Source organism: Procambarus clarkii, chromosome 25, assembly GCF_040958095.1.
Source record: "Procambarus clarkii isolate CNS0578487 chromosome 25, FALCON_Pclarkii_2.0, whole genome shotgun sequence".
Lineage (NCBI taxonomy): Eukaryota > Metazoa > Arthropoda > Malacostraca > Decapoda > Cambaridae > Procambarus > Procambarus clarkii.
This window is the reverse complement of record NC_091174.1, coordinates 22,620,761-22,638,960: the sequence shown is the minus strand read 5'-3', so window position 1 is coordinate 22,638,960 and position 18,200 is coordinate 22,620,761. Positions and strand designations below refer to the sequence as shown.

General features: G+C 46.8%; 1 protein-coding gene across 1 annotated transcript in view; it reads left to right on the top strand.

Annotated features, from left to right (window-relative positions):
• Positions 1-18,200, top strand: part of LOC123756330 (MAM and LDL-receptor class A domain-containing protein 1) — a gene marked incomplete in the record, with an annotated part of 412,433 nt that overhangs the window by 303,907 nt on the left and 90,326 nt on the right. The window contains 1 exon segment of the mRNA XM_069331355.1: positions 4,882-5,062. Coding sequence (XP_069187456.1) covers positions 4,882-5,062 — 181 coding nt within the window.

Here is an 18,200-nt window from a genome sequence, read left to right as displayed (position 1 = left end):
CATAATAGAGAGAGCAGCTTCTGTTGCTAGCAGGATTGGATCTGGACTACTAATCAAGAAAGACTTCAACCACGGGAAGATACATTGGGAGAACAGAGATCCGCATGGAAGATAAGAAACATGGAGAGCTAAGCTGCTTCACGTGACAAAGAGACACTTTCTAAGCCAGAACATCAAGAAACCAACAAGAATGAGAGGGGCAGATGAACCAGCCATGCTCGATCTGATATTTACCCTAAATGAGAGGGATATACGGGAAGTTAAGATGGAAGCACCCTTGGTGCTCAGTGACCACAGTGTATTGAACTTTAAGTACCTGGTAGAGCTAAGAATTATCTCCCCCAAAAAAGAACTAGGAAACAAAAGGCTGGCATACCAAAAGGGGAACTATGTGGAGACGAGAAGTTTCCTAAGGAAAATTAGCTCTGAGGTCTGTGTCCCAAGGTATGTCTGTGTAAGATATGATGGACTATGTCACCCAAAAGTGTCAGGAGGCAGTAAACAGGTTCATCCCGGCCGAAAGGGAAAAATCCGAGAAGCAAAAGAAGAATCCATTGTATAATAAGGGAATGAATGGAAGCAAAGGGACTGAACAAAAGGGCGTGGAGGAACTTCCGGAATAACAGAACACCAGAAAGCAGAGAGAGATACCAGAGAATCAGGAATGAGTATGTTAGGGTGAGAAGAGAAGCAGAGAAAAATTATGAAAATGATATAGCAAACAAAGCCAAGACCGAACCAAAGCTACTCCATAGTCACATCAGGAGGAAAACAACAGCGAAAGAACAGGTAATAAAACTTAGAACAGGCGAGGACAGATATACAGAGAATGACAAAGAGGTGTGTGAAGAACTCAACAAGAGGTTCCATGATGTCTTCACAATAGAACAAGGTGAGGTCATGGTGCTAGGAGAAAGGGAAGTAAACCAGGCGGCCTTGGAAGGGTTCGAAATTACGAGAAAGGAGGTCAAGAGACACCTGCTGGATCTGGATGTTAGAAAGCTGTTGGTCCAGACGGGATCTCACTATGGGTACTGAAAGAGTTTGCAGAGGCACTTTGCTTGCCACTCTCATTAGTGTATAGTAGGTCACTGGAGACGGGAGACCTACCAAATATATGGAGGACGGCGAATGTGGTCCCAATATACAAAAAGGGCGACAGGCAAGAGGCACTGAATTATAGGCCAGTGTTCTTGACTTGTATACCATGCAAGGTGATGGAGAACATCGTGAGAAAAAAAACCTAGTAACACATCTGGAGAGAAGGGACTTCGTGACAAATCGCCAACATGGGTTCAGGGAGGGTAAATCTTGTCTGACTGGCCAAATAGAATTCTACGACCAGGTGACAAAGATTAAGCAAGAAAGAGAAGGCTGGGCGGACTGCATTTTCTTGGATTGTCGGAAAGCCTTTGACACAGTACCGCATAAGAAGCTGGTACATAAGCAGGAGAGACAAGCAGGTGTAGCTGGTAAGGTACTCCAGTGGATAAAGGAGTACCTAAACAATAGGAAGCAGAGAGTTACGGTGAGGGGGTGAGACCTCAGATTGGCATGAAGTCACCAGTGGAGTCCCACAGGACTCCACTGGTGTCAGTTGAGAGGCGGGCCGAAAGAGCAAAGCTCAACCCCCGCAAACACAACTAGATGAACACAGGGCTCTGTACTTGGACCTATCTTGTTTCTGATATAAGTAAATGATCTCCCGGAGGGTATAGATTCATTTCTCTCAATGTTTGCTGATGATGCCAAAATTATGAGAAGCATTAAGACAGAGGAGGACTGCTTGAGGCTTCAAGAAGACCTAGACAAGCTGAAGGAATGGTCGAACAAATGGTTGTTAGACTTTAACCCAAGCAAATGTAATGTAATGAAGATAGGTGTTGGGAGCAGGAGGCCAGATACTAGGTGTAATCTGGGAGATGAAATTCTTCAATAGTCAGAGAGAGAAAAAGACTTGGGGGTTGACATCACGCCAGACCTGTCCCCTGCAGCCCATATCAAGAGGATAACATCAGTGGCATATGCCAGGCTGGCCAACATAAGAACGGCATTCAGAAACTTGTGTTAGGAATCATTCAGAACTTTGTATACCACATATGTCAGGCCAATCCTGGAGTATGCAACCCCAGCATGGAGTCCATATCTTTTCAAGGATATGATTAAACTGGAAAAGGTTCAAAGGTTTACCACCAGACTAGTACCCTGGCTGAGAGGTATGAGCTACGAGGAGAGACTACGGGAATTAAACCTCACTTCGCTGGAAGACAGAAGAGTTAGGGACATGATCACCACATTCAAAATTCTCAAGGGAATTGATAGGGTAGATAATGATTTACGATAATGATAAGGCTATTTAACACAAGGGGCACACGCACTAGGGGACACAGATGGTTACACACAGAGTTACGGTGAGGGGTGAGACCTCCGATTGGCGTGAAGTCACCAGTGGAGTCCCACAGGGCTCTGTACTCGGTCCTATCTTGTTTCTGATATATGTAAATGATCTCCCGGAGGGTATCGATTCATTTCTCTCAATGTTTGCGGACGATGCTAAAATTATGAGAAGGATTAAAACAGAAGAGGACTGTTTGAGGCTTCAAGAAGACCTAGACAAGCTGAAGGAATGGTCGAACAAATGGTTGTTAGAGTTTAACCCAACCAAATGTAATGTAATGAAGATAGGTGTAGGGAGCAGGAGGCCAGATACAAGGTATCATCTGGGAGAGGAAATTCTTCAGGAGTCACAGAAGGAAAAAGACTTGGGGGTTGATATCACGCCAGACCTGTCTCCTGCAGCACATATCAAGCGGATAACATCAGCGGCATATGCCAGGCTGGCCAACATACGAACGGCATTCAGAAACTTGTGTAAAGAATCATTCAGAACTTTGTATACCACATATGTCAGGCCAATCCTGGAGTATGCAGCCCCAGCATGGAGTCCATATCTAGTCAAGGATAAGACTAAACTGGAAAAGGTTCAAAGGTTTGCCACCAGACTAGTACCCGAGCTGAGAGGTATGAGCTACGAGGAGAGACTACGGGAATTAAACCTCACTTCGCTGGAAGACAGAAGAGTTAGGGGGGACATGATCACCACATTCAAGATTCTGAAGGGGATTGATAGGGTAGACAAAGACAGTCTATTTAACACAAGGGGAACACGCACAAGGGGACACAGGTGGAAACTGAGTGCCCAAATGAGCCACAGAGATATTAGAAAGAACTTTTTTAGTGTCAGAGTGGTTGACAAATGGAATGCATTAGGGGGTGATGTGGTGGAGGCTCACTCCATACACAGTTTCAAGTGTAGATATGACAGAGCCCGATAGGCTCAGGAATCTGTACACCTGTTGATTGACGGTTGAGAGGCGGGACCAAAGAGCCAGAGCTCAACCCCCGCAAACACAACTAGGTGAGTACACACACAGACACACACAGCCGGCGGCCTGCAGCCGAGCAGACAGCATGCTTGACACGTGATCCTGTGGTCCCGGGTTCAATCCCGGTCGTCGGCGAGAAACGATGGGCAGAGCTTCTTTCACCCTATGATCCTGTTACCTAGCAGTAAATAGATACCTGTGAGTTAGTCAGCTGTCACGGGCTGCTTCCTGGGGTGTGTGTGTGTGTTTGAGGGTGTAGTGTGGGAAAAACAGTAGTAGTGGTAGTAGTAGCAGTAGAAACAGTTGATTGACAGTTGAGAGGCAGGCCGAAAGAGCAGAGCTCAACCCCCGCAAGCACAACTAGGTGAATACACACAGAAAATGATAAAAAAATTGTGAGGAGCTGAATGGAGCCAGCCTCCACTACTGAGCCTGAACAGCTCCCAGAGCTAGATGAGGAAGTAGCCTCTGATGAGACACTACAAAATACTGAGGTAACAGCAGAGGAAGTAAGAATACAGCTAGCATCACTGGATGTAACTAAAGGTACTGGGCCAATATCACCATGGATGTTAAAAGAAGTAGCACAGGCCCTCAGCATAATCTTTAATGAATCACTTACACAGGGGAAATTGTCCAGCTGCTGGACGAAGGCAAATGTGCTGCCTATCTACGAGAAAGTAGATAGAGAAGAGGCACTTAACTACAAACCAGTGTCGCTTACAAGCATCCCTTGCAAAGTTCTTAAAAGAATTATAAGGGTAAGATTAGTTGTACACTTAGAAAGAATTAGGTTTGTAAGTAAAGAACAACACGGCTTTAGAGCAGGGAAATCATGCCTGACGAACTTCCTGGAGTTTTGTGATAGAGTAACGAAAATAAAGCAAGACAGAAAGGATGGGCAGATTGCATATATCTGGACTGTCAAAAAGCCTTTGATACAGCAAAGTACTTGAAAGAATTATAAGGGTAAAACTAATTGCACACCTAGAAAAAAAGATCTGTTATCTCGGAAGAATGATAGCCTAACTCTAGACAAGGGAAGAGGTAAACTCTAGTTAAGACTTACACTATTTATTAATCATTGAAAACCTTCAAGTAACATTACAATGCTCTAACACGTCCTACTTTACATTAAATCTCAGACTCTACATAGGCAGGAGATATGTACATACTAGCAAGCTTATAATAGGGCCTAAGGTCACATATGAGGCAATTCCAACTTAATCTAAAACAAATAAATACGTGCTCCACTTGCCAGTGCCGGGGGCTCCAGCTTAAAGGCTCCACAGCCAGGGTAACACACACTAAGCAGCATACTTATAAAATAAGGGTGGCACATTACACTCCGGTGACTTAAGACTTGTCATTCTCTAGGTAAAAAAACAGGTATACCACACTCCGTACGACCCTGGCTCGTGTATGCATACAATAGGAGCTAGGATGGTAAGAACACACTCATAATTCTGATAACTGCGTGTGGTCAACTTTGCAGGAGTGTGTATGAGATCACCGATATGTACATCAAGTTCGACCTCAACTGCTTCAAGAACGTGGCCCGGGACCGAGCCGCCCTGGTGTCGCGTGAGTTCACCACCTCCCACCCCCTCTGCCTCTCCTTCTGGGTGTTAATGTACACCAACGTCGCCTCCCAGTCTCACGTCGGAGCTCTCAAGGTAAGTCTCACGTCGGAGCTCTCAAGGTAAGTCTCACGTCGGAGCTCTCAAGGTAAGTCACACGTCGGAGTTCTCAAGGTAAGTCTCACGTCGGAGCTCTCAAGGTAAGTCTCACGTCGGAGCTCTCAAGGTAAGTCGCACGTCGGAGCTCTCAAGGTAAGTCACACGTCGGAGTTCTCAAGGTAAGTCTCACGTCGGAGTTCTCAAGGTAAGTCTCACGTCGGAGACTTGGTGCCATAGGCACAATCAGAGAACACTGTATAAACATCAGAGGTCCGCGGTTGTTCAACGTCCTCCCAGCAAGCATAAGAAATATTGCCGGAACAACCGTGGACATTTTCAAGAGGAAACTAGATTTATTCCTCCATGGAGTGCCGGACCAACCGGGCTGTGGTGGGTATGTGGGACTGCGGGCCGCTCCAAGCAACAGCCTGGTGGACCAAACTCTCACAAGTCGAGCCTGGCCTCGGGCCGGGCTTGGGGAGTAGAAGAACTCCCAGAACCCCATCAACCAGGTATCAACCAGGTAACCAGGAGCTCTCAAGGTAAGTCGCACGTCGGAGCTCTCAAGGTAAGTCGCACGTCGGAGTTCTCAAGGTAAGTCTCACGTCGATGTTCTGAAGGTAAGTCGCACGTCGGAGCTCTCAAGGTAAGTCGCATGTCGGAGCTCTCAAGGTAAGTCACACGTCGGAGCTCTCAAGGTAAGTCTCACGTCGGAGTTCTCAAGGTAAGTCTCACGTCGATGTTCTGAAGGTAAGTCGCACGTCGGAGCTCTCAAGGTAAGTCGCACGTCGGAGCTCTCAAGGTAAGTCGCACGTCGGAGCTCTCAAGGTAAGTCTCACGTCGGAGCTCTCAAGGTAAGTCGCACGTTGGAGTTCTCAAGGTAAGTCTCACGTCGATGTTCTGAAGGTAAGTCACGTCGGAGATCTCAAGGTAAGTCGCACGTCAGAGTTCTCAAGGTAAGTCTCACGTCTGAGTTTTCAAGGTAAGTCGCACGTCAGAGCTCTCAAGGTAAGTTGCACGTCGGTGTTCTCAAAGTAAGTCTCACGTCGGAGTGCTCAAGGTAAGTCGTAGGTCGGAGTTCTCAAGGTAAGTCGTACGTCGGAGCTATCAAGGTAAGTCGCATGTCGGAGTTCTCAAGGTAAGTCGTAGGTCGGAGTTCTCAAGGTAAGTCTCACGTCGGAGTTCTCAAGATAAGACTCACGTCAGAGCTCTCAAGGTAAGTCTCACGTCGGAGTTCTCAAGGTAAGTCGTAGGTCGGAGTTCTCAAGTTAAGTCTGACGTCGGAGCTCTCAAGTTATGTTACACGTCGAACCTATCTCATGTCACCTCCGTGTTCTCAAGTCCCTCCCAAATGCTATATAGTCATTCCGGTCTAGCTCTCTCCATGGAGGAAGCTGACGAAAATGTTGATATGGTGTATCCTTAGGTAGCCTCAAGGCAACTTAATGGCTTACGTGTTGAAGGTCATATTGAGGTGTCTCGGATGGATTGTATCTGAGTAAAACAGTTCTGATGACTCGTTTAATGAAAAGGAACTAGCATTACAAAGTCTAAAATATAAATAGCTGTACGGAAATATGAACGAAAAATATCAAGATAGGATTGAGGGGGTGTAAGGTAACAGGTAGGGGGGGGGCGGGTAAAATATTATGGCGACACTAAAGTAAGATTATGGTGGTGACTTGGCTCTGGCGTCTGGCAGGAGGGTATGGGGTAGGGATGATGGTGGTGTCTGGCAGGGGGATGGGAGGTCGGAACAGGTGATATGGGTAAGGTGGCGTGGGGGAGGGAGGGGTAGGCCAGGTAATTAATGACATCTCATGTAGCCGGATAATGCTACATTTTTAGTTATTTATTTAGACATATACTAGTTTCTAAATAAGATTTCTACTTATAAGAATACAGTCTAAAATATCTGTTTATAAGCGTTTATTCTCAGTAATACGAAAGCGAACTTTGCCCTGACTTTTTATAACAAACTTCTAAGACAATATTCTCTGAAAAAAATGGTCTTAATCTAGTAAATATTTTCATAAAACTGAACCTCAGAAATTTTTTTAATTTCTCCCAAAAGAACTCTTAACAAACTTCAATGAACATATTCTCCGAATATGGTCTTTGAAAAATTTCGGTCTTTAACTCTGAAGAAATTATAGGGAAACCTGAAGCGCTAAACGGGATTTTTAAATTAAGTGGAACGACCAAGCACTAAACGGGATTTAAAAAAAATCCTCCTTAGCGCTTAACCCCCACTACTATAACCCCTATAACGTATTAAGAGTTTATACACCATGGAGAGTGCCAGGCACAGTGCTTTTGCTCCTTCCTTTAGTATCCATGGCGATATTCCATCTGGGCCTATAGCCTTTGTCACATTCAACTCTAGCAAAAGCTTCCTTACATCCCCCACTGGTAATCTCAAATTTCGCAAGTGGTGCCTGGTAAACTATTCCTTCTCTTATCTATTGAACTTCTCCTTGCTTTAATGTGAAGACTTCCTGGAATTTCTTATTGAGTTTCTCGCACACTTTGTCGTTTGTAGTGAATCTGTATGCCCCTAGGCTCAGTTTCATTACCTGTTCCTTTACTGTTGTCTTTCTCCTGATGTGGCTGTGCAGCAGTTTAGGTTGAAGGGCAGAATCTGCCCTTCTGCCTTCAATCGGCAGAAGGGCAGATTGCCCTTCTGCCTTCAATCGGCAGAAGGGCTGATTGCCCTTCTGCCTCTCTTCTCACCCTGACGTATTAATTCCTGGCTCTGTGGGATCCTTCTCTGCTCTCAAGTGTCCTGTTATTTCTATAATTTCTCCACGCTCTTTTACTTAGTTACTTAGCTAGCTTACATCTCTGATTAAACCATGGGTTTCTCATCTGCATTTATTTTTTTTTCCTTTTGGGCCAGGATAAACTTTTCTGCTGCCTCCTTACACTTTTGCGTGATGTATTCCATTATGCCTTGTGCTGTCTTTCCACTGAGCTTTGTTTCCCAAGTTATATCCGTTAAGAATTGTCTTATCTCCTCATAGTTTTCGGAATGCTAGTCTTTTGCTTTCAGCTCCCTTTCTCAAGTACTTTAACCCTTCTTCCACCAGATACTCCAACGTCAGTACACTGTTATCGCTGATTCCTACTGGGGCGTCGAAATCAATTTCCCTTATGTTGGAGTCATTCAGCGTGAAGACTAGGTCGAGTCTCGCTGGTTCATCATTTCCCCTCATTCTTGTGGGTTTCCTGACATGTTGGCTTAAAAAGTTTTTGTGGCCACCTCCAGTAGTTTAGCTCACCATGTTTCCTCTCCTCCATGCGGTTCCTTGTTCTCCCAGTCTATCCTGAATGAAGTCCCCCATGACGAGCAGATGGGATCAAATTCTACAGGCAGCAGAGGCTGCCTTCTCAATTATATTGTTAACTGCCATGTTGTTTCTGTCATACTCTTGCCTGGGTCGTCTGTCGTTTGGTGGAAGGTTATATATCACTGCTACTACTGCTCTTGGTCGTCCCATCATCATGGTGCCTGTTATGTAGTCTCTAAACCCCCTCGTAGCCTGGGATAAGCATTTCCTTGAAACTCCATTCCTTTCTCATGAGTAGGGCCACTCTGCCTCCTCCCCTACCCTCCCCTCTCTTTCCTTATTACAGTGAAGTCCTGAGGGAACACTGCATTTGTTATGATTTCTGAGAGTTTTGTTTCTATGAGTCCAATTACATTTGGGTTTACTTCTACTGCTCTTTCCCTAAGTTCACTTGCCTTGCTTGAAATCCCATCTATGTTCGAGTACATCAACGTTGAAGCTGACTCTTTTTTGTCCATCCTCAGTTTCTGTTGATTCTACTGGAGTAGTTAAACTTGGAGGAGTCTGGGATGGGCCCCAGGTCCCCACCTCGATAGGGGGGACCTGGGTTGTGAGGGAGGGGGGGGGGGCTGAGAGTAAGGGGGACCTAGGTTGTGAGGGGGCTGGGAGCATCTGGTTTGGCGAGGATGGGGGCGAAGGGAGGGCTTGGAGGAGTAAAGGAGAAGGGAGTGCTTGGGGGGGGGGGGGGGAAAGAGGGGGGGGGGCTTGGGGAGGGGGAAAGAGGGGGGGGCTTGGGGGGGTATGGGAGGAGGGAGAGCTTGGGGAGGAGGGAGAGCTTGGGGAGGAGGTGGAGAAAGGAGTGCTTGTGGGGGCAAAAGAAAAAGAAGGACTTGGGGGGGGGGGGAGAAGGGAAGGTTTAGTGGGGTGGGGGAAAAGGGAGGGCTTAGGTGGTGGGGGAGAAGGGAGGAGGAAAAGGGGGAGGGGGAGAAGGGAGAGCTTAGGGTGGTGAGGGAGAAGGGGGAGCTTGGGTGTTGGTAAGAAGGGAGGGCTTGGGGGAGTAGGGAGGGTTTGGGGGGTGGTTGAGAGGTGGAGGCCTTGAGGAGAGGAGGGAGTGGGGGAGGGGGTCCAGATGGCCACTCAGTGGGGGGCTTGTAGGGGCTGGGGCAAGTAGGGCTTCTATTGGGTGGGAGCTGGATGTGATCCTCCTCCCACTGGGGCTGTTGAACTGCCTGTGGAGGGTTCTCCACTCCCCTCTGGGATCGCAGGGTTTTGGGCTGTGGCTCCCTGATTTCTATATCTCTCCTAGCGCTCCTTCCTTGCTGCTGCTGCCCTCAATCTATCGTCCCTGGTCATATCCCTCTGCAGGAATACCTTTTTGAACCTCAGTACATTGAATAGGCTGCACTTCTTTGCAAAAAAAATTGATTTTGTGGCCTTTTAGGGAGCCGGTCGGCCGAGCGGACAGCACACTGGACTTGTGATCCTGTGGTCCCGGGTTCGATCCCGGGCGCCGGCGAGAAACAATGGGCAGAGTTTCTTTCATCCTATGCCCCTGTTACCTAGCAGTAAAATAGGTACGTGGGTGTTAGTCAGCTGTCACGGGCTGCTTCTTGGGGGGTGGAGGCCTGGTCGAGGACCGGGCCGTGGGGACACTAAAGCCCCGAAATCATTTCAAGATAACCTCGCTTTTGAAAATCACTTTTATCACTCGATCTCTGTCCTTGTTGCACTGGCCAATCCTGAAAACGTTTTCTATATTCTGTTCTTCCCTCTCCATCTGTACCCTTTCAAGGGATCTTTTTATCTGCGGTTCTGTCCATATCTCTCCTCTTCCCTGGGCTGGCCCCAATTTGCTCCCTACTACCTACTACAATTACTGCTCTTTTCCTCTCTCTCAGTCGGCTAGTGCATCTTGCTGCTTCCTGAGAAGTAGCAACTTTCATGGCAATTTCCTGTATTGCAGTGACAACTTCTGGGGTCCTGCTAAGTATGTCTGCAAATGAGGGTTGTGTTATAGAAGTACCTTCTGCGAATACATTACCATCTTCCTGAAGGCTGATTCGTGTCTGGTATTGGGGAGGATTCTCTTTCAAACTTTTAATCTCCTCCTTTGCCTCATTCAGCTCGTCCTGCAGTTTGGCTACCTTCTTCCCCATTACCCTTAGCTCCTCCTTGATTTCTCTCCACATTTGAAAGAGTATCCCCCTGAAGCGAGTCATCTTGTCCTTCTCCTCCCTCTGTGTTAAGTCTTTCCCTTGCCATGTTTGATTTCCCCATCCTTGTTTCCTTTTTCTCTTTTCGCCCTTCCCTCTCTTTCCCTAGGTGGCAATTTGCTAAGGCAGACTGGACCCTATTTACCCTCAGTGCTGCTCTCTCTGACCTCTCCCTTCTGCCTCTCTCTCGCGCTCTCCTCCTTTTTCATGACACTGTCTTCAACGCTGCCCTCCGCTCTATTCTTCGCTCTTCCTCTCGGGGTCCACGGAAGTGCGTTCCCTGGTGGAATGCGGACTGTGCTCGGGCTGTCCTCTGTAAGCGTGCAGCCTGGAAGAGGCACCGCCGTAGGCAGACGACCGATTCTTTTCTTTTCTTTCAGAAAGCGAGTGCGGTGGCCCGTAGGGCCATCCGTACGGCTAAACGTGAATGTTGGGCATCTTATGTCTCAACAATTACGTCCAAAACCCCTCTGGCCCAGATCTGGAAGCATATCCGCAAGATAGCGGGTAAGTTCGTTTCCGATGTTTCACCGGTCCTTCACCTCCATGATACTCTTGTGGCGGACCCGTTGCAGGTCACTTCCGAACTGGGTTCCCACTTTTCTTCTGTTAGCTCTGGTCTTCATCTTCCCCAATCTTTCCTTCTTCGTAAACCTGTCCTTGAGTCCCGTCCTTTAGATTTCTGCACTCGTCTTCAGCTTTCCTATAATGATCCCTTCTCTCTCTCTGAACTTCGTTCTGCCCTGGCCCTCTGCGGTTCTACGGCGGCAGGCTCCGATGGTATTCATTATGAGATGCTTCGCCATCTCCCTCCGAGCACGTCTCAGTTTTTACTGAGTCTGTATAATCAGATCTGGGAGTAGTCGTCAGTCCCTGAGGACTAGCTCGATGCCGTTGTCCTCCCTGTTCGCAAACCGGGGCCTCTGGGTACTTCCCCTAAGGACTTTCGCCCTATTGCTCTCACAAGTTGTGTCTGCAAACTCTTTGAACGTATGGTTAACGTTCGTCTGATGTGGTTCCTGGAACACCATCACCACCTCTCCCCTTCTCAATTTGGTTTCCGCAAGTGCCGCAGCACGACAGATGTCCTGGTGAACTTGGAGGTCTATATTCGTACTGCTTTTGCTGCGAAGACCTCCGTTGTTGCCGTCCTTTTTGACCTGGAAAAGGCTTACGACACCACTTGGCGTTATCATGTCCTATCTCAACTTCATTCTTTTGGCCTTCGTGGTCATCTCCCTCTCTTTCTCCGCAGCTTCCTCTCTCGTCGTTCCTTTCGGGTGCGCCTTGGTACCGCTCTCTCTGCCTCTTTTCAGCAGTACGAAGGTGTGCCCCAGGGTAGTGTTCTGAGCACTACTCTTTTTCTGGTTGCCCTCAATTGTCTTCTTTCCTCTCTTCCTTCTGGTGTCTTCTCTGCTCTCTATGTCGATGATCTTACCCTTTGTTGTCAGGGTGATGATTCGCCTCTCCTTCAACGCCGGCTTCAACTTGCAATTGATGCCGTGTCGTCTTGGGCCACAGATCATGGCTTCAAGTTCTCTACTTCTAAGACTTGTGCCATGACCTTTACGCGGAAACGGGTTGTTCTTCGTCCCTCTTTGTCACTTTATGGTCATCCCCTTGAATACAAAGCTTCCGCGAAGCTTTTGGGGTTATTCCTTGACACTCGTTTGTCTTGGTCTCCCCATATCTCTTACCTCCGTGTTGAGTGCTCTAAGGCCCTTACCCTCCTTCGGGTCTTGTCCCATACTTCTTGGGGGGCAGATTGGCGCACTCTCCTTGCTTTACATTCCTCTCTCGTCCTGTCTAAGCTCGATTATGGTTGCCCTGCTTACTCGTCTGCTTCTCCTTCTACTCTTCGCCGTCTTGATGCTTTGCACCATACTGGGTTGCGCCTCAGTTCTGGTGCCTTTCGTTCGACTCCCATCCTTAGCTTGTATGTTGATGCTGGCTTCCTGTCTCTCCAGGACCCCCCAGATCGCTACTGTCTTCGCTATCTTGCGCGGTCCTTGCAACATCCCTCCTCTCGCCTCTGTCGTGCTTTACCTTTTACCCCTCCTGCGGTTCCTGTTCCTCTTCACCCCCCTCCCTCTTTCTGTCCGGTTATCTCGCCTACAGGATTCTCTTTCCGTTCGTATTTCTGATGTTTCTCCTCGTGTTGTTCCTTCTTTGCCCCCGTGGAGGGTCCCTCTTCCGCGGTTTTGTACATCCTTGACCATATCACTAAAGCTTTTACCCCTCCTACGGTTCTAAAACGCCTTTTCCTCGAGCACTTTTTTTCTCACTCCCGCTCCGTTTCTGTCTTCACCGATGGGTCTAAGTCAGCGGACGGTGTTGGCTACTCTGTTGTTTTTCCTGATCGCACTTATATGTGTCACTTGCCTCCGGAGACTAGCATCTTTACAGCGGAACTTTATGCTATTCTCTCTGCTCTTCGTCTCCTGCTTTCTCGTTGTCAGTCTTCCTTTGTAGTTGTTGTTGACTCTCGTAGTGCCCTCATGGCTCTCGGGTCCTTTAATCCGGTTCATCCAGTAGTTGTCGAGATCCAGCATTGGCTGTTTCTTGTTCACAGTAAATTTAAGTCATTTGAGTTTTGTTAGGTTCCCAGCCATATTGGTGTGTCTTTAAATGAGCGTGCAGATGCTGCCGCCAAGGAAGCTGTCCGCTCTTGTCCCATCTCTCGTAAAGGCATTCCGTATTCCGACTTTTACCCGGTTATCCATTCCTCAGCCCTTACCCGTTAGCAGGCTTCTTGGTTGTCTGTTACTGGTAACAAGCTACGTACTCTTAAATGTTGTGTTTCCTCGTGGCCGTCCCCTGGAAACACAAACCGAAACTGTCTCTATTTTCCGCTTGTTACAACTTGTAATAAATTTGTTACATCTTGGCTTAACGTGTTTATGACGTATTAGAACGTTGTTACAACTTGCTATATTGGTTGTTGTAACTGGTTAGGTGGTGTTAAAACTTGTCCGAACGTTGTACCAACGTCGTAGTTTCGGTGTGTGTTTGGCGGGTCCTCCTTCCACCGTAACCGGCGGTGGGAAACAGCTATGGCGAGGTTGCGTATTGGCCATACTCGCTTATCCCATGGTCACTTGATGGAGCGCCGCCCTGCTCATTATTGTCCTAGTTGCATTGTCCCTCTTACGGTCGTGCATGTCCTTCTTGAATGTCCTGACTTCCAGGACGAGCGTGTGTCTTGCTTTCCGACCACCCCTCGCGGTCACCTGTCCCTCGATAGAATTCTTGGTGACTCGGATACTTTTGATATCGTTCGCCTTATGCGTTTTTGTTCTCGTATTGGCATCCTTGGTGATATTTAGCGCCCTCTGATTATTTTGCGTATTTGATGGTGCTACATAGCCTTCCCGGTTTGGGGCCTTCTTTTGATAATTACTTACTTACTTGCCATGTTTGTTTCTTATTCAAGTTCCCCAATCCAATGAGTGGGAGGGTGTGTGTGTTTCCTATTCAAATTTTCCAATCCAGTGTGTGTGTATTCATCTAGTTGTATTCACATAGGTGTGTTTGCGGGGGATGTGCTTTGCTCTTTCGGCCCACCTCTAAACTGTCAATCAACTGTTTACTAACTACTTTTTTTTCACCACCACATACACACACACACACGCACACACCCACCCACACACCCACACCAGGAAGCAGCCCGTGACAGCTGACTAACTCCCAGGTACCTATTTACTGCAGGGGCATTCAGGGTGAAAGGAACTTTGCCCATTTGTTTCTGCCTGGCGCGGAAATCGAACCCGTGCTACAGAATTACGAGTACTGCACTCTATCCACCAGGCTACCAGGCCCCCCATGTGTGTGTACTCACCTATTTGCACTCATGTATTTGTGTCTGCAAGATCGAGCATTGACTCATGGATCCTGCCTTTCTTGCCATCGGCTGTTTACAGCAATGACTCTGGTCCTGTTTCCCTATCATACCTTGTTTTAAAATTATGAACCGAATTTGCTTCCACAATCTTCACCTTAAGCGCATTCCATTTTTCCACTACTCTCACGCTAAAATAAACTTCCTAACATCTCTGTGACTTATCTGAGTTTCCAGCTTCCTCCCATGTCCCCTCGTTCTGTTAATATTCAATGTGAACATTTCATCTATTTAAACTTTGTCAATTCCCCTGAATATTTTATATATTCCTATCATATCTCCACTTCTCCTTTTTTTCTTGTGTCGTAAGGTTCAGTTCCTTCAGGTGTGTGTGTGTGTGTATGTGTGTACTCACCTAGTTGTACTCACCTATTTGTGTCTGCAAGATCGAGCATTGACTCTTGGATCCCGCCTTTCGAGCCATCGGTTGTTTACAGCAATGACTCCGGTCCTATTTCCCTATCATACCTAGTTTTAAATTATGAGCAGAATTTGCATCCACAACCTGCTCTTTAAGTGCATTTAATTTTTTCACTACTGACACACTAAAAGAAAGCATTCTTCTTCTCTGTGACTCATCTGAGTTTCCAGTTTCCAACCATGTCCCCTCGTTCTGTTTGCATTCCGTGTGAACATTTCGTCTACGTCCACTCTGTCAATCCCCCTGAGTATTTTATACATTCCTATCATATCCCCCCTTCTCCCTTCTTTTTTCTAGTGTCGTATGGCTCAGTTCCTTCCGGCGCTCTTCATACCCCATCCCTCGTGATGCTGGGACGAGTCTCGTTGCAAACTTCTGAACCGTTTCCAGTTTCCTTATGTGTTTCTTCAGATGGGGGACTCCATGATGAGGCGGCATTCTCTAAGACTGGTCTCACGTAAGCAGTGTAAAGCGCCCTAAATGCCTCCTTGTTACGGCCCTACTGGGGCGTAACCAGGTTCTTTTCTGGTGTTATTAGAATTTGGGAATCCGGCCCCAAGTTAGTAGAGGTTTTCAAGGGATGTGTTCCATAACGCAAGTTAACTTAAAGGGGAAGGGATACAAATGTTCTGATTTATATATATTATTTCACCACCACCATATAAATAAATAACAATCACATGGGGTTTACAACTACACGAAAATATACAGAGTTGTCTTCCTCTGAAGACACAGGATGCTCCACGGTGCGCACTCTCTGGGTAGGCCTGGTTCCTTCCTCCGTGGCCCACGATGAATCCTCTTGGCTTCTCTCGGCAAATCTACCCTGGCCACAGGCCAGCCAAATCACAGTCCCACTGGGTGCTCCGTCTTGAAGGCCTTCAACCACAATCCATCCTGTAGCTGGCAGGTTCACGATCAGCGCTGTGTAGGCAACTCCACGACCGATACAAGGGTTGCGAGCCCTAGGCAGGAGCCTCGTGTGATTCCGCTGATTACTCTCCTCTCTCAGCACCACAGTGGCTAGTCTCTTCCACCAGCCAGCCCCAGATAAGGCGATTCCTCGACACTGCCACGTCACAGGCAGGCTAACACTCTCAGCAGAGTTCGTCCGGGGGTGACTCACAGCTTCTTCAGCAGACTCGTGGAGAGACCTTGGCTGCCATGGGTAGACTGATCCATCATCCAATACAGCAGTCCCAGGTCGACTCTGTAATCAGACACGTCATTAATACTGGAACTAGGGAACCTCACTTACAGGCTTAGACACAAACGTCCACCTCTCTGCTCCATAGATGGCATTGCTGTCTAAGCGCCACCTCACCAGAGGTCAGCAGCGGCTATGTTATGAGCTGATTAAGATGGGAATCCAGCCCCTGTGGCCGGTATATCCCGTCCTCACTAGATGGCGTCGTCCATTTGGAGGGGGTTTCGGGAGCGGACTCACAGATGGCGTTGTCGTCACTGCTCCGTGCTACGACGCTGGACTTGGGTCCGTAACACTCCTTACTTAGGTTTCTGAGTGATCTTCTAATTTTTGCCAGTCTAGAGTACGCTGCTGTCGTTATCCTATTTATAGGTGCCTCCCATTAGCTTTCGCTGGGGCCCATTCCTCTTCTAGTCTCTTGATTCGTTATGATGTTCCCTTCGTCCCCCTACTTTTTCCGTCGCCTCTCCCATGTTCTGCTGCACGTGTCTGTGCATAAATGGCTACGGTTTGTTCCATTTACCTCTCCCAAATGTCCCACTTTCTCTTCCCGATCTTAAACACCTACTGGACTCCTTGCCGGAGCCTGTGCTCCTGCTGGGGATTTTAATTGTCAACATACCCACTAGGGTGATGTTCTGACAAAAACCCGGGGTCGCCTTCTCGAACTGTTAATCCTCTCTTCTTCCCTGTTACTTCTGAATTCTATTGAGCCCACTCATTTGGACTCTCGGACTCGCACCCTTTCCTGTCTTGATCTTTCTCTCTGCTCCTCATCTCTTTACTTGGATTTCACGTGGCGGGTTCTTGATGACCTCCATGGCAGTGACCATTTCCCCATCCTTGTTACCTATTTCTATTTTCACCCTCCCCTTTCCTTTCCTAGGTGGCAGTTTGCCAAGGCAGACTGGAACCTATTTACCCACCGTGCTGCTCTCTTGGGCCTCTCCATTCTGCCTCTCCCTCGTGCCCTCCTCCTTTTTCATGACACCATCATCGACGCTTGTTACGATATATCGTATCGTGTTATTTCATCGCACAAAGGCACGATTATTTAAGTCATACGTTCATTATTACAGGAAGAACGAGGTTAACAACCATGGAGGTCGTTAACGGTCAGCACGGTATGGCTCGTCCGGTGGCGGGAATTTCTGTTAGCCAATCAGAATCACCGGGCGAGGTAACGTGTGCTGGCCGGAGCATGTGGAAAGACAGACATCTACTCCCCTCCATTGAGTCAACAGGCTGTCGTCGCGTTTGGATGTGTGACCAACGGACCTAACTGTTAGTGTGCTCTACCCTGCATATATATATATATATATATATATATATATATATATATATATATATATATATATATATATATATATATATATATATATATATATATATATATATATATATATATATATATATATGTCGTACCTAGTAGCCAGAACGCACTTTTCAGCCTACTATGCAAGGCCCAATTTGCCTAATAAGCCAAGTTTTCCTGAATTAATATATTTTCTCTAATTTTTTTCTTACGAAATGATAAAGCTACCCATTTCATTATGTATGAGGTCAATTTTTTTTATTGGAGTTAAAATTAACTTAGATATATGACCGAACCTAACCAACCCTACCTAACCTAACCTAACCTATCTTTATAGGTTAGGTTAGGTAGCCAAAAAAGTTAGGTTAGGTTAGGTTAGGTAGGTTAGGTAGTCGAAAAACAATTAATTCGTGAAAACTTGGCTTATTAGGCAAATTGGGCCTTGCATAGTAGGCTGAGAAGTGCGTTCTGGCTACTAGGTACATATATATATATATATATATATATATATATATATATATATATATATATGTACCTAGTAGCCAGAACGCACTTCTCAGCCTACTATGCAAGGCCCGATTTGCCTAATAAGCCAAGTTTTCCTGAATTAATATATTTTCTCTAATATTTTTTTCTTATGAAATGATAAAGCTACCCATTTCATTATGTATGAGGTAAATTATTTTTTATTGGAGTTAAAATTAACGTAGATATATGACCGAACCTAACCAACCCTACCTAACCTAACTTATCTTTATAGGTTAGGTTCGGTTAGGTAGCCGAAAAAGTTA